Below are 15,892 nucleotides of genomic sequence, written 5' to 3' on the forward strand. Positions count from 1 at the left end.
TGATGGAAAATTCAGGTTTAAATGTATGAATTTATTTGCAAAGGTTCCCACATCATCAATAATGGGACATTCTAATTTCATCAGTGTCAAGTGTCTTCCCCATTTCTTCTGCTATAAAAAGAGTGTTGATTATCTTAGACTTTGCATTCAGCTGATATTTTAGCCCCAGTTTTTCATGATAGTTTGAAATAAGAATGGTAGCTGTGGCTTCACGTTAGCTGGAACGTCATGATTGATGCCATATCAGGGAGAACATGGAATCCCATAATGACTTTAATAGTGCCTATTTCTTTGTTGAATTTCTTTTCATTTTCTTAAAACAACAGGCACATTACTGACTGTGTAACCTTATCCCTTTCCCAGGTCTCCTAAAAACCCTGAACAGAAGATCATTAAACGAGTGATTGCTCTTGAAGGAGACATTGTCAAGTAAGTATTTTGAGCCTTAATCTGACTTCTTATAGGAACACTGTGGCTTTTCAGTAAATTTTGAATGAGTATCTTAGATGGCAACTTTCTAATATTTTTTTGCTATATATTCTTAACAGGGATGTCAGTGTCAATCTTTTTTAATGAGATAAGAAATGTTACACAAAGGTAACCTTATGAAGATTATGCAGGTGCAAATCCGGCTCACCGTCTACAGTATTTGATTCCCCCATTGCAAATTTATGCCAGGCAATTGCAAAGGAATTTTTATACATGAGCACAGTCTTTCTGGTAGGTCTGATAATATTTATACAGTAGTTGGCAGGTATAAAGTTCACACACTGAATATAATAGTTCACACAGGTATCTATCCTCATTGCAAGGTTTTTGGGGGAATATACAGCACTCTTACAGCAAAACACTGTATCAGGAGGGTTTATAGAAGAATTGAGCTCTGAAGAGCTCATAGAAGAATCAGGAGAAGAAAACACTGTATCAGGAGGGTTTATATAAGAATAGAGCTCTGTTTCTAGGTTTTGGGTGTCCTGGGAACTAGGCCTTTCTAGGACTAAGAAAAATTAAAGATCAAGCTTATGAGATGATGCCTAAAAGTGTGTGCATTTCCCACACATTTTTAAACCCTCAATAATGATAATGCTCTGCTCTTATGTAACACTTTTCATCAGTAGTTCTCCAAGTGCTTTGCAGAGGAAGTCAGTATTGTCCCTGCTTTGCTCAGAGATCAAAGGCTGTAGTGTTCTCAGTCCGTTACAAGCACTTCTTTTGCATAGAGTTGGCTCTCCTTACCTGGCTGTATGGCTCCCCTACCCCAGCCAAAAGGTCACTCTTCTACTGTGTGCTGCAATTGGCATTTGGAGTTCTACCTCTAGAGTGGCCAGCACAGCTGAAACTGCTAAGTGCATGCTGGTTAATCAGCTGTTCTTCTGTTTCCTCTTCACCTGTATCTCTTACTGCTGTTGTTGCCCATTCAACACACTCACCTGTCTTTCCACTCCCCCCCCCCAACAAAAACCAAACCAAGCAAAAATTTAAAAAATAAAACAACAAAGGCACTCACAAAATCCTGTTACTTATTCTTAAATCTGGTGGGCCTATTGTTTAATATGGCTCTGGAGGAGACTGGCTATCAACAGGTTTGATTTCAGACCGGTCATGATTTCATAGACCTAAATGGAGAAAGTAAATAGGGAAGTGTTGCTTACTCCTTCTCATAACACAAGAACTAGAAGTCACCAAATGAAATTAATAGGCAGCAGGTTTAAAACAAACAAAAGGAAGTATTTCTTCACACAACACACAGTCAACCTATGAAACTCTTTGCTAGAAGATGTTGTGAAGGCAAAGACTATATCACGGTTTAAAAAAGAATTAAATTAATTCTTGAAGATAGGTCCATCAAGTGGCTATTGGCCAGGATGGACAGGGATGGTGTCCCTAGCCTCTGATTGCCAGAAGCTGGAAATGGGCAAGAGGGGATGGTTCACTTGATGATTGCCTGTTCTGTTCATTCCCTCTGAAGCACTTGGCATTGGCTACTGTCAGAAGACAGGATACTGGGCTAGATGGACTTTTGGTCTGACCCAGTATGGCCGTTCGTATGTTCTTATTTATTTGAACCTTAAGCCCACTTGGCCATTGACGCACCCACTTTGTCACAAGGGCCGCAATGACTCGCAACAGATCTATGGGTATGGTAAATGTATGCATTTGCAACCGGACAAATTCTGTGCTGGCATTAATTCCATTAACTTCAGTGAAGTTAATGCCAGCAGAGAACTTTGTTCAATATATTTAGAATTTCAGAGAGACCCTTAAGTACACTGATAGTTATTTTTATTATTGCTACAGTTAGCTCAGTGTACTGGTCTTCTAAATATATAATAGATAATAAAGGGTAAATTTCCAAAGGGCTGAAGCCCAACACCCCTTTGTATAGATGCAGTTATTGACACAAATCTAAGTATTCGTACCTCTGTCTTCTTGATTAGCATGTACAATGTTGTTACTCCTTCTGGCACCAGCTTTGCCCCTATGCAAAGCATTCACAGATGCATGAGGACTTGCAAACTGGCTTCTCATTGGAGGAGAAATCTAGACTGTCAGCCCAAAACCAATGTCCAGTTCCCAGGGAACAACTTGCTTCAAGAATTGATTCTACTTTGAGACCAAGGTAGACAGCAAAGCCTGATGCTGCTCATATAGCTCACTCTCCGGGGGACCATTGCCTATACTCAAACCTTGCATAACAAAAAGTTACAAAATTAACAACAACATAATATGTCTTCCCAAATCTGAACGTTTGCTTACATGCCCAAAACCTATAATACTTGGAAGGCTATGTGAAACAGCAGCACTGAGTGACATCTTCTATAGAAATCTGTCTTCACACAATGGCTTCTTTCTGTGCCATTTGGCAATATATTTGCCTAAGTGTTGAAGCTAAAAGGGAAAGATTAACAACCAGTTTAGTGGTCCCTCATTCATTTCCATAGGAATGTAGTTGAAAATGGATAGGAAAATAAATCAATTCCAAATGATCCTACTTATTATTTTATAATATTAACATTTTACAATGGGGTTCTAGAGTACATTTGGGGGGGGCGGGGGAGGAGAGAGTTTCAAAAACATCTAAGGAAATTAGTCATCCAATTCCCATGATGATAAATATATACAAACCTCAAGTGCCTTCCAATATTGAATGGTTCTTGAACTATTTTGGTTAATTTCTGGTTAGAACCATCCTCAGAAAAATACTTACATTTTATAACTTACCTATACACATTTTGTACCATTGGAACAGAACTTTGAAAAATTTACAACATTTTCCCTTTAACTGTTGAGACTAGAAATACATACAGAATATAAATACAGGTTTATATAAGTGACAATTTTCCCCCTAAAATTTGAGTTCTTTTATTGATTATTTTCTGTTATGGTATTAAAAGGAGATATGTGACTAAAACAGGTAAACCAACAGCAATTCTCAGCAAATTTGGTAACCTAAGATATGTGACAAAAACACAATCAGACATTTTCCTTTCCAGTTGATGAATTTGAAGACAAGTATTTTTCAGAAGCAAAATAAAGTTAGTATTGTATCAACCCAATATACTATGTTTATATATTCATTAATATGTTGTATCAAATTATCTGGCCAGCATGAAATGATATTATGAGTTAAACTAAACATAAATTGGAATATGCACAAAATATATTCATGAGAACTAAATTCATCCTCTGCTTAGTTCGTTGAATAATTGCAATGAAAATGTTTGGAAGTCTCAAGCACTTCAGGTAACAGAAAAATTACCCCTACTGTACCTAGGAAGAATTTTGCTGCTCTTCAGATTTACCTGTACTTTGAACCATCTTTTAAAGTAGTTTATAGGAGGTATGGTAGAGGTGCTGTCCACAGTTGCTTAGAAAACTTGCTTTTGAAAATTAATTGGTCATACACTCTTTTGGTAGGGACAAAACTTGTTATTGTCCTAGAGGTCTAGTGTGCAAGCTGCTCCACTCCTAATTCCAGGGCTTGGAAACAGATGGTTTGTGCCCAGATGCCACACTGGCACTTTCATTGTTTCCCACTCCTGTCACTTCACTGATTAATCAGTGCTGATCCATGTGCTGAAGGACAGTTGTTCCCTCAACACATGGAACTACCCAGTGCTCCCTCTCCTTTTCTTCTTGAAATCACAGCACTGGAGTTGTGCCAGCAAAGAGTATGCTACAGAATGGCAGCTCCTGCCTTCTCCACTCCTCACTCAGCCTGAGGGGTGGAGATCCCCCAGGCCTTAGGGTGCATGTACATATCAGTTGTGAGGAGACCTGTGTGTGGTATATCAATTGTTGAGGGGTCTTTGGGCGGTAAGTCAATTGTGGGATGTGGGGGAGGAGGCTGTGTTTGTATTAATTGTGTGTGGTGTTGTAATATCAGTTGAGGAGGCTTGTGTGAGTGTGTATATTGATTAACAGAGGGTCCTGTGGCACCTTTGAGACTAACAGAAGTATTGGGAGCATAAGCTTTCGTGGGTCTTGCATCTGAAGAAGTGAGGTTCTTACCCACGAAAGCTTATGCTCCCAATACTTCTGTTAGTCTCAAAGGTGCCACAGGACCCTCTGTTGCTTTTTACAGATTCAGACTAACACGGCTACCCCTCTGATACTTGTATATTGATTGTGGCTGGAAGTCTGTGTGAGGGCGTGTGTGTGGATTTATGTGGAGCTTTGGGTATGAGGAGGGTCTGTAGTGTGTGTGCAGTCTGTCAAACGTGAGCAGTTTTGTAACAGGTATGTGTGAGTGTGTGTCTGGTTCTGCATGTGGCCAGTATCAGTTGTAGTGAGGAACTGCATGGTGTGGGGATCTTGTCTGCATCAATTGCTTATTGGTGAGGGCAGAAATAATGTTGGGAGACAGAATTAAATGGTTTGTATTGTAGGAAGTGTCAGAAAAAAATTGGTGTTGGATGACTGAATCAATTGGTTTGTTATTTCAGTAATGGCAGTGATAAGAGAGGCTTTGTCAGGGATTGGAACTAGTGGGAGATTAGCAATCAGTGCTTCACCAGGTGGATGATGGGCAAGGAGTTCTTAGCAAAATATGGACTGTAGCACCGCTCTCCCAAACTGAGCATGATGCTAAGTCCAAAGAGTAATGCCTGGTGAAAGTGTGCACTGAATTCCACGCTGCTACTTTGGACACTTTCACCAAGGGAACATGCCTAAGGCAGGACACTGATGTTGCAGTGGCTCTCACGGCATGGATTTTAAACCAGGAAGTACTGGTTTCCTAGCTAAGATGTAACAATGTTCTATACATCTCCTAATCCAGTATGAAAGTCTGTTTGGTAATGGGAATCTCTCCTCATATGCTCTGAATAACCTGTTAGATTTTCTAAAGGACTTGGTCTATTCTGTGGAAAAACAGAGCACTTTATTTGCATCTAGGGTATTGATGACATGCTTCCTTTGGTGAGAGTGAGAGCTCTGCATTGAGATAGGTGGAAATCTAAGACCACAGTAGGCATGAAGCTGAGATGGTGACTTGTCCTTTTGGACCACAGACAGAATAGAGTTACCTTGAAGTACTAAGCTCATGCACCCTTCTAGCAGACATAATCACGATTGGAAGTTCACTTTAATCAATTTCCCACAAGTGGGAAGGCCCTGTAAGAAGAAAGAGGTTATTTACCAGTAACTGTTCACGCTACTCACTCACCTTCCCAGGACCCTGTGATTTCAGAGAAGGAACTGAGATGGTTGGGAGGTGGACTTTCTCACAGAGAGTAAGGCAATTATTTCACCCTTGTGCACTCCCCAGCAGACACGACTTTTCAAAGCCGTTCCGCAGCTTGACAACAAAGCCGCCATATCCCACGAATGTGAAGGTGCAGAGTGATTTTCAAGGAAGAACAGCTACTGTTAAGTCCCGCCCAGCTTTTTTCCTCTTTTTATAAGTATCAGACCCCCTGCCTAAATTTCCCATCGTGTAATAATCTCTGGAACTGAACAAATAGCGGTCCCAATTAGAGGTGAGCAAAATTTTTCTACCAGAACATTTTTTGGAGAAAAATGTAGATTCAGGTCAACCAAAACATTTTGTGAATTCATGTTGAATTCACTGAATTGTTTCAGTTGAAAAGGACCCTTAAAAATAGCTATTGAAAAAATCTAAACTTTTGTTTACACTTTTTAAAAACAAAAAATTTCAAGAATTTGATTCAAAATAACTTTGTTTTAAAGTTTTCTTCAATTTGACTTTTAAATTTTTTTTAATGATTTAAAAGCTCAGAATTGAAACAAAACATTTAGTTTGGGTGAATTGAAATATTTTGTTCAACACAAAATGTTTTTTTTAAATTCACCAAAAAAAAAAATTCAATACAATTTTTCCCGATTGCCTGCAAATTGAAAAAAATCAATTATATGCACTGCTCTAATCCCAACTTACCCTTAATGAAGGGTATCACTGCTGCATATTGTAATAATGGGGAGTGCAAGATTTAATGTCGTTTTAGTGTTAACATGGGAAAGGGAAATAGCAAACTCAGAATAATGCTGTGAGAAATGTTACACACACAACAGAAATGATGAAAAATGCTTAGCTGAGGTCTTAAATCACACTGTTATCAGATACAACAAATACAACATACGGTAATACAAATTGACATAAATACTGGATTATGTTACCAGTGTAAAGAAATACAGCATCCTGCTTCTTTTAAATATGATATTATCTAAAAAGCTATCAGCCTTTAAAATAACTGTCATGGAACAGCAACGTATTTGTATCTAGCTTGTTCTGAATAGATTATACAAAAGTATGTTGACCTATCTTTCAGAATATGTTGTCATAAATGCTGTGTATTTCATGCCATTAACCAAAACAAGTGTAGCTAGCTTTTTATTATGTCTTGTCTTGAGTACTGCAGACAATGAAAGTAATATTTAGACAAAGCCATTACTTCTATAGAAAAGGTTTCTTTACAGTTTTTTTTATATTAATTTGTTATGACCTCTGCTACATAAAAAGGCTAGTTTTGCTTTCTTCATGTGTAAAAGCAAAGAGTAAATATAAAATAATAAATTCACACTCTTTAAAATATACAGGGTTCAGTTGTAATTTTGGCAGACCACAACAGAGGAAAGACCAGCACTGGGACCACTGGGACTTTGTTTTGTAGATTTTCCATTTTGTAGTCAAAAATAATAGACTACACATTTTTTCATTCTTTAAAACCTGCTGTTAGGGACTGAAAATACTGCGAACTCAGTGAATAAAAAATCCTGGCATTTCACTTCTGAGACCTTGGTTCCAGTCTAGCTGGCAGTCCCAATGAAGTGAGTTAGGTGGTGTCTTTTAAATTCCCAGCATACTGTAGTCCACATCACCAGCCCGTCACAGACAATTTGACTTTCAGCAGTTAGCAGCAATTCTTCGTTGGGAGATTTCAAAGAACAGGCAGAAAATCACCTTTCAGCCCTAGAGAGATGTTATAGGTCAACACTAATAGCATTGCTGGACAGTGTGAAAATCTCACACAGCACACATCCCGTAGACGAGACTTTATTTGTCTTCCATGAATTCACTCTGTAGGAAGGAAATCATTAAAAAAAAAAAATACCACTGTAGACTATTTAAATGATAATTCTTCCAAGAGAGGGGCTACGTTACAAAAAGTCGATATTATCTAATTTATTAAAAATAAGTGCTGGTATTAGAAAACACATTGAATCACTAGAAATTAAACATTTTAAAACCAATTTATCTTACATGTGCTATTGAAGATACAAAAATCTATAATAATCTATCACAGATGGTTGAGTCATGCTATGTACAGTCCCAGAAATAATGAAGTTTTATGAGAAGAAAAACTGTACCAAAATTGGGTTTTTACTAGTAAAACTTAAAACGATGGCTATTTAATAACCTACTGTACTGCTTTTTTATGGCCATTGCCATAATCTGATGTTATGAGTCTACTTGTCTTAGACCATAGTTTGATATTTAGCTCTAGTGATAGACTGGAAATGGACCCTCTGCCCCCACCCCCACCCCAGGAATGCTATATTAAAAACAAACAAACTTGTGTCCAGGGTTATCATTAGATTATTAGAGGTCAAGTTTCAGAATCATGAATATTTCAACCTGAGATCAATGCATTTTTCAAGTGTTTCTTGCTGTTGCTTCTCCCTTTATCTATCTATCTTCAAACTAAGTGCAAATAAGAGAAGCTTTGGGTGGTTGTATGAGAAGTGACTGCGTCTCTTAGAGATTGTATCTCTAGCACTAATTATGGGGTGGGAGAGGCAGATGGTAGTACCACCTATTAAGGTTGCTTGACACCTCCTATTATAAGCCATATGTGCTGAAATTTTACATGCTGGGTATCTGCATACTCAGGGCTGGATTTTCCCTTCAATTGCAGAACTGTGCTGCTATGGGCTGAGCTGGGTCCAGGCACCTGAAGAGTACAAAGATTGTCTCTCCTGTGCTCTCAGTGACCTCCCTACTGGCATCAGGCATCATAGAGGAGGAAGCTCCCTGATTTGAATTCAGAGGTGACAAGATGTGGACCTACTGGAGGGGGTGGGGAAGTAGATTGGGACAAAGCTTGTGGTGAGAGTGAGACTGTGACTGGAGGTTGGTGGAGGAAAGAGGGAAGCTGGGAGTTATGGTGGGGGGAGACTGGGACTGGGTGTGCAAGGGGGACTGGGAGCTAGGGAAGGATATGAGGGGGACTGAGACTGGAAGAAGAGCCACTAGGTGAGACTGGGACGGCTAGGTGAGAAGAATGAGACTGGGACAAGGAATCAGGAACGAGGAAGAGATAGGACTGGGACAAAGAGAGGATGGAGGCTATGGGACAGAATAGTCTGAGTCCACTAGAACACACTCCCCTCTAGAGCCTAGAATAAAACCCAAGAATGCTGAGTCTCACCTTTCCTTCTATCAGCAAATATCTGTGAAACCCACTGGTTGATTGGGCACTTAATTTGCATATCTCAAGAAGCTGACCAAATGCTTTACTAAGGCTACTCAGAAATCAAGCAAGTACACAGCCAATATTCATAACTTCGAACACAAAAATGACACATGCATACAAATAGGATGAATAGATTCAGTAGATCATAACCTTTACATAGATATGTTACATGGCATATGTAGCATAAAACATATTCTAGTTATGTCATATATACATTCATAAGCATATTTCCATAAAGCCTTATGGGGTGCAACGTCACAATGTGATTGCTTTGCATTTGATTTTTGTAAACCTCTCCTCATATGGAATGTGTAGGCTTGGCTTCTAGTAAAACATCCTCTTGTTTGTGAAATGAGAATGTTTGAGATAGAAACCACTGAGAGACAATAAACATGAAACCCCAACAACACTATTTTTACAGAGTTGCTATTCAGAGTAGAACTAGGAGCGCAAACAAAGAACAAATATAAAGTTTCTATGAAAGAGAGAACACAAAGTGACTGACTCGGTAGCATTCTGTATCAGCACTGAAACTCAAATGGCATCTGCCTCACAGTTGATCCTGCAACAAGGAGAGAGAGAGACGTTTACATTTAAAGAAGCAGTTCACTGAACTCAATGACAGCATCTCTTTTAAGATTACAAAGTTATGAACTGTGGTCTACAAAAATAATTCTAATCTACTATTGTCATTAATGATGATGGGGGAGAAAACTTTTTAAAAGATATGTAGTCTTTTAGGCGTAGCATTCCTTTATATGGAAATCATATGGCTAAAGCACTGCACAGTTCTTTGCACAGTATACACCAATATGTGGATGCAGTAATGACATAATTCTTTCTCTTCAAACATTTTTCTCAAATATTCAATAAAATATTGTTAGCAATAATGGTGTATAGTACCACACTGCCAATGTGTTAGTAAATATTGCATGGAATCTGGAGAAAGATATTGCAGTTAATTTTAAAAAAATCCATAAGCTCATATTTCCCTGTCAGAAACTACCAAAGGACAAGAACACCACAAAGTGTGATTCAGGAGGCGAGGGGGCAAAAAAGTGGCTTTGGCCACCCCGACTCTGGCTGTACTAGGGGCTAGTGCAATCCCTGCTGTAAATTACAGCCGCCCTGGGGCATACAACTTACAGCAGTTTCCCTACAGCTACTCATGGGTTGCCGTGCGGAACAGAATAGCTGTATCACAGGGCACTGTGGTTCTCTTTTCTGGTGTGGTGTGGCAGGGCAGGGACCAGAATCTGTGCCAAAAAGCATATAATTGATTTCTTGTTGGGAAGTTGGGGGGGGAGGGAAATACCAGTTGCACCTGGTCTGGTGTTGGTTTTCAGACACATTAACCATTTTTGGTGTAGTGCTTTCTTTGTTAGAGGGTCAGACAGGTAAAGAAGTTTTGTCATGATCTCTTTGAGAAAACCTGGGCATGCAATCATTTGTAGAGCTTTTGCTTTCCAAAAAACATCTTTAATTTTCAATGAAAGTTGATGTAGTGCCAAGATGTCAGGGTTTAGAAACAACACATGAGACTAATAATCTCAGTGGGAGGCTCAAAAAGCTTGTCTTTATGGAAAAAAAAAAGATAAGTAAAAAAAAAAAAGATACAAAAAAGATAAGTAGCAAGTCAGTAAAATGCATGAACATTTGAAAACTAGTTATTTAATCATTAATAACCATATTAATCTACTTGTTTTCATTTCACAACTTATATTATTTCATTTATTATAATCTCTGCAACAGACAAACATTTTCAAGCCTAGGTGCCTAAAGCTAGACTTCAATAGCCTTATTTAGGCACCTAAATAAAAGATGGCCTGGTTTTTTGGAAGTTCTGGGTGTTTCCTTTATCTAAGAATTGCCAATTGAAATGGGGTGGGGGGATTATCACAAATATTGCAGTGACTGTATTAATGGTCAAAGTTGTCACCATTTATTATTATTACAGTAGTGCTTAGACCCCTCAGCCAAGATCAGGGTTCCGTTGTGCCGTGCACTGTATAGGTACAGAGTAAGCCACGGCCCTGAAAAGCTTAGAGTCTAAAGACTCAAACCTGTGAACACTCAGACATATGCTTAACTTTAAGCACATGAACAGTCCCATTGAAGTCAATGGGGCTCTATGTGAGCACAGAAGGTTTACCTGCATGAATTTAATTGCAGCATCTAAATAGAAAAGAAAGACAAAGCATAGGAGAAAGGAAATAGAAGTAGTTTGACAGATGGAGAGCTCAAGTACAGAGAGATTATGTCACTTGCCTGAGGTCATACAGAAAGTCTGTGGCACAGCTATTAGTTGAACCCAGATCTCTTGCTTCCTTATCCCAGTGCATTAATCACAAAACCATTCATTCTCCTTAAAGTTGATAAATGCAAGTTTTAGGGTACTGTCTGTACCTGATTGGAGACAAGCTTGAAATTCTGGGATTTAGTTGTGTTTAAGGCCTGCTCCTGCTCCCAATGTATCCAAGGCAAAACTCCCATTAACTCGAATGGTGCAGGTTCAGGCCTTTGGTATTTTTACAAATCAAAGGGAACAAAATGAGCACTATACATAAGTAAATCCTCCTGCTTGTTACTCCTTTTTGGACAGCAATAATGCTCCTTCTGCACTTTTTCTCACTTGACGCTTTATAGAGTGTAGGCATCTGAAGCTCTAATGGCAGCATAGCTCCTAAAGGGGTCCTACTGCCAGGTGGATGATGGGCCAGGAGAGCAGCACAGAAGGGCAGATTCTGCAACAGCTTATTCTGGAAACTACAGGTTCTTCTTCAAGGAGTGTCTCTGTGGGTGCGCCACTTTAGGTGACTAAAAAACCCACTTCAGATGCATGGAGTGAAAATTACAGATGCAGGCATTATTATACTGACACATGAAGATAAGGGAGTTACCTTACAAGTGGAGAACCAGTGCTGACGGCCAATTCAATCAGGGTGGATGTAGTCCACTCCCAATAATTGATGAGGAGGTGTCAATACCAGGAGAGGGAACTAACTATGATCAAGGACAGAACTATAAATATTTGCTCAGACAATGTCACTTGCATGTTTTATATAAACCAGCAAGGGGGTAGGGCATGGTCACACTCCCTATGTATGAAAGTCATGCTACTATTGAATTGGTGCATCAGTCACAACATCGATATCTCAGCCTTCAACCTACCAGGAGGCCAAAACACCGCTGCAGATGCACTAAGCAGAAAAATTTCCCAAGACCATGAATGGAAAATAAACACCGAAGTACTATAGAGCATATTCAAACAGTGGGGTTTCCCAACTATAGACCTTTTTGCAATGACCCAAAACACCAAGTGCCCACACTTCTGCTCCATAGCGAGATCGGGACACCGTTCCCTGGGCGATGCTTTTCTCATCAAATGGGATGGACCCCTAATGTACGCCTTCCTTTCGACCCCTCTTCTATCGTGGGTCATACACAAGATCATCCGATGAAGTGGGTATTCACCCACGAAAGCTCATGCTTCAGTACATCTGTTAGTCTATAAGGTGCCACAGGACTCTTTGCTGCTTTTACAAGATCAGAACAGACAACTCCAGAGTCATTTTGATAGCCACCATGTGGCCCTGGCAAATGTGGTTTCCTTACCTCCTAAAGATCCCCATGTGCCCACCAAGCACTCTTCCTCTTCTACCTCATCTCCTCTCTCAGGATGTGGGCCAGGTCCACCACTCAAACCTGACAAGACTCCACCTCAAGGAGTGGCTACTCCGTGGCTCTGAGAAATCAAAATGACCTATACAGAGGAAGTAAGGGGCATTCTTTTAAACAGTTGCAGACCATCTATGCAACATACATACCTGCACAAATGGAGGTGATTCAATACATGGTGCAAAAATAGACAAATCATGGTGGTTTCCTCTCCTCTACCATTGTTACTGGACTCTATATTGGAACTTAAGAAATCGGGCCTCTCCAGGAGCTCGGTCAGTATATACCTCACTGCTATCACAGCATTCCATCACAAGGTGGATGAGTTCTCAATATTCGATCACACAATCACCAAGTGTTTTCTCAGGGACCTTTGTAACATTAACCCCAAAATATGAGCCTCTACTCCATCATGGGACCTCAATCTGGTGTTACAAGGTCTTATTGAACCCTCATTTGAACCATTAGCGATGTGTTCACTACTCCACCTTTTGATGAAGGTGGCCTTACTCATCACCAGCACATCCACTGGGTGTGAGAACTGGGAGCCCTCATTGCACAACCCCCCATACACAACATGCTTCAAAAACAAAGTTACCTTAAGACCACATCCCAATTTCTTACCTAAAGTTGCCTCCTCATTCCATCTGAATCAGCCCATTCATCTCCCATTGTTCTTTCAGATTCCCAATGGAATAAACGAGAAGCAGCACTCCACACCCTAGATGTCCGAAGGGCGTTAGTCTTTTACATCGAGAGAACAAAGACTTTCAGAAAGTCACCAAAATTATTCCTTTTGATCATGGAACGATCAAAGAAGATGCCATATCTAAACAGAGGCTGTTTTAATGGATCTCTGGCTTCATTCACTTTTGTTATCACCAACAATAGTTACAACCCCACCAGGGACCCGCACACACTCCACTGGATCACTATCTGCTTCGATAGCCTTCTTTAACAATGTCCCCATTTTGTACATCTGCAAAGCAGCAATCTGGGCGTCAACTCATACATTCACACAACATTATGCCATAGAGCAGCATTCATCATCAGATGCTTTATTCAGGCTTACAGTTTTATCATCCATCACGACTGCAACTCTGAAGCCCCTCCCTTCCACTGAGAGGTACTGCTCTACAGTTGCCTAAAGTGGAGCACCCACAGGGACACTCCTCGAAGAAGAAGAGAAGGTTACTCACCCTGTGCAGTAACTGAAGTTCTTCGAGATGGTTGTCCCTGTGAGTGCTCCACTATCCTCCCTCCTCCCCTCTACTTCGGAGTTTTCACACTAGATACTTTGTGGTAGAGAAGGAACCACGGGGTGCGGGGAAGGGTTGGTTGCACGGCACTATGTAACTGCCTGAGGTGGCTCGAGACGGGGACAGCGCACATGCAACTCAACCAGGCAATGCTACTATTACAAGTGGAGGGGCGTGCAGTCACCTAAAGTGGAGCACCCACAGGGACAAACATCTCAAAGAACCTCAGTTACTGCACCGGGTGAATAACCTTCTCATTGTCCTCTGCTTTGGATTTGCAATCCACAACCTCTTTTGACTCTCTGAGTCCCTCTGTTTTCCATGATGGGAAAATTAAGCAAAAATTCCACAAGTTCAAACTCAAAGGGTCACATTCTCAGCTGGTATAAACCAACATAGTTTATGACACCAGAGTTTTGCCAATTTATTCCAATACTGTTATGCTGAGTTTTTATCCTCTTGCAAGATTTTCCTTGGGAAAGTAGGATGTTGCCTATGGTACACCACAAAAAGTCAACTGCTTTAAAGATTTTATTCAGTTATATTTAAAAAATTTTTCCATTATGTAAATACTTGAAAAGGGGGAATATAAAATTATATACAGACTGACAGTGGTTTTGCTACCTTTTTTTTTTAAATACAGTGGAAAGGTATTGAAATTCCCTATTTGTTGTTTTTGTCTCATTAAAATTACACTTTGTCAAGCCTATTTAGTACAGGCGCATACATTACAGCATTGTTTGTGATATGTAAACAATAATTACCCATGTTTTAATTTTTAAACTTTGAAGTGATTGTGTTTGCTGTTATGTAAAACTGGCAAATATATGTTGGGAGAAATATTAATTGTAAATTGTTCATTACAAAAACTGCCTCTATAGTTTTGCACAGCAAAGTGATATTGAAATGAGGTCTGAATGGTTCTCACTAGCAGAACTAATAAGGTTTTGAAATTGATCACCCTACTGGTTATGAGATTCAAATGAGAATAGGAGTGAAAATGACTGTTATCTTTTTTCATTATTATGGAACTGACTATTGTTGACAGTTTCAGTGAAGTAAATTGTGTGATGAAACTGCAGAATATTTGGGGTATGTCGGGTAGCAAGCCTTGAAGTTGGGTCTTCTAAATCTGTATATTAAGGAGCCAAAAATATTTTCTGCTTTGGTATACTCAGTTGGTACTGATTGCACAAATAATTTGTGCTCACGAGCACTATGCTACAAGCTTTTAAATATGCAACCTGAAATTTATGATGATAAATTCTGTGTACAATATTTCTGGAACTTCAGGTATCTCCAAGGTAGCATTTCTAGGGAATAGGTTTCAATTTTACACACACACACACACACACACACACACACACACACACACACACACACACACACACACACACACACACCCACCTGTTTAATCCTTTATCATGAAGAGAAGCAAGTGATATATGCTGAAATAGATTTTAATAGGATTTACTATAATTGAAAATCAAAGCCTAGTGACCTACTATTAGAGATAGAAGTCTAACAAGTGATAAGTCTATAAAGGGAATGGAATATAATAATGGATGAGGAAATCAATGAACAATTTAGAAATAGGTATATACTAAAAAGAAAGGTGACCTTGAATGGACTTTACGGGATAGCCTTGGGGATTGAACAAATTAATCAGAGCTCCAATGCCAATGCAACTTTCTGGGCAAATAAAAATAAAACTGCCTAGATAGAACATGATGGAGATGGACTTGAACTTATAATTAGAAGTAGCAATGCTGTGTGCAGTCTATGGTATTACAAACCATTTCTTGTCATGTTTCCAATATAATATACATAGGGTGTGATCATGTTTAAAAGGAAGATTTAGGGGTTCTAGCAATAAAAATCATTCTGTTTCTAAAGCTTATGTAGTTAAAAGTTTAATCATACAGGTTTGCAAGAAAGGGGAATAGACACTAAGTTCATAAACCAGACAGATATGCTTTGTAAATGAAGAAGAAAGCTAATTAAGCCAAGCATAGTGGC

General features: G+C 39.4%; 1 protein-coding gene across 1 annotated transcript in view; it reads left to right on the plus strand.

Annotated features, from left to right (window-relative positions):
* IMMP2L (inner mitochondrial membrane peptidase subunit 2) overlaps nt 1–15,892 on the plus strand; it is an 858,080-nt gene that overhangs the window by 599,252 nt on the left and 242,936 nt on the right. Inside the window, exon 4 of the mRNA XM_065423633.1 lies at nt 364–429. Coding sequence (XP_065279705.1) covers nt 364–429 — 66 coding nt within the window. The remainder of the gene's footprint in view (nt 1–363; nt 430–15,892) is intronic.

The sequence above is a fragment of the Emys orbicularis genome, chromosome 1, assembly GCF_028017835.1.
Source record: "Emys orbicularis isolate rEmyOrb1 chromosome 1, rEmyOrb1.hap1, whole genome shotgun sequence".
NCBI classification, from domain to species: Eukaryota; Metazoa; Chordata; order Testudines; family Emydidae; genus Emys; species Emys orbicularis.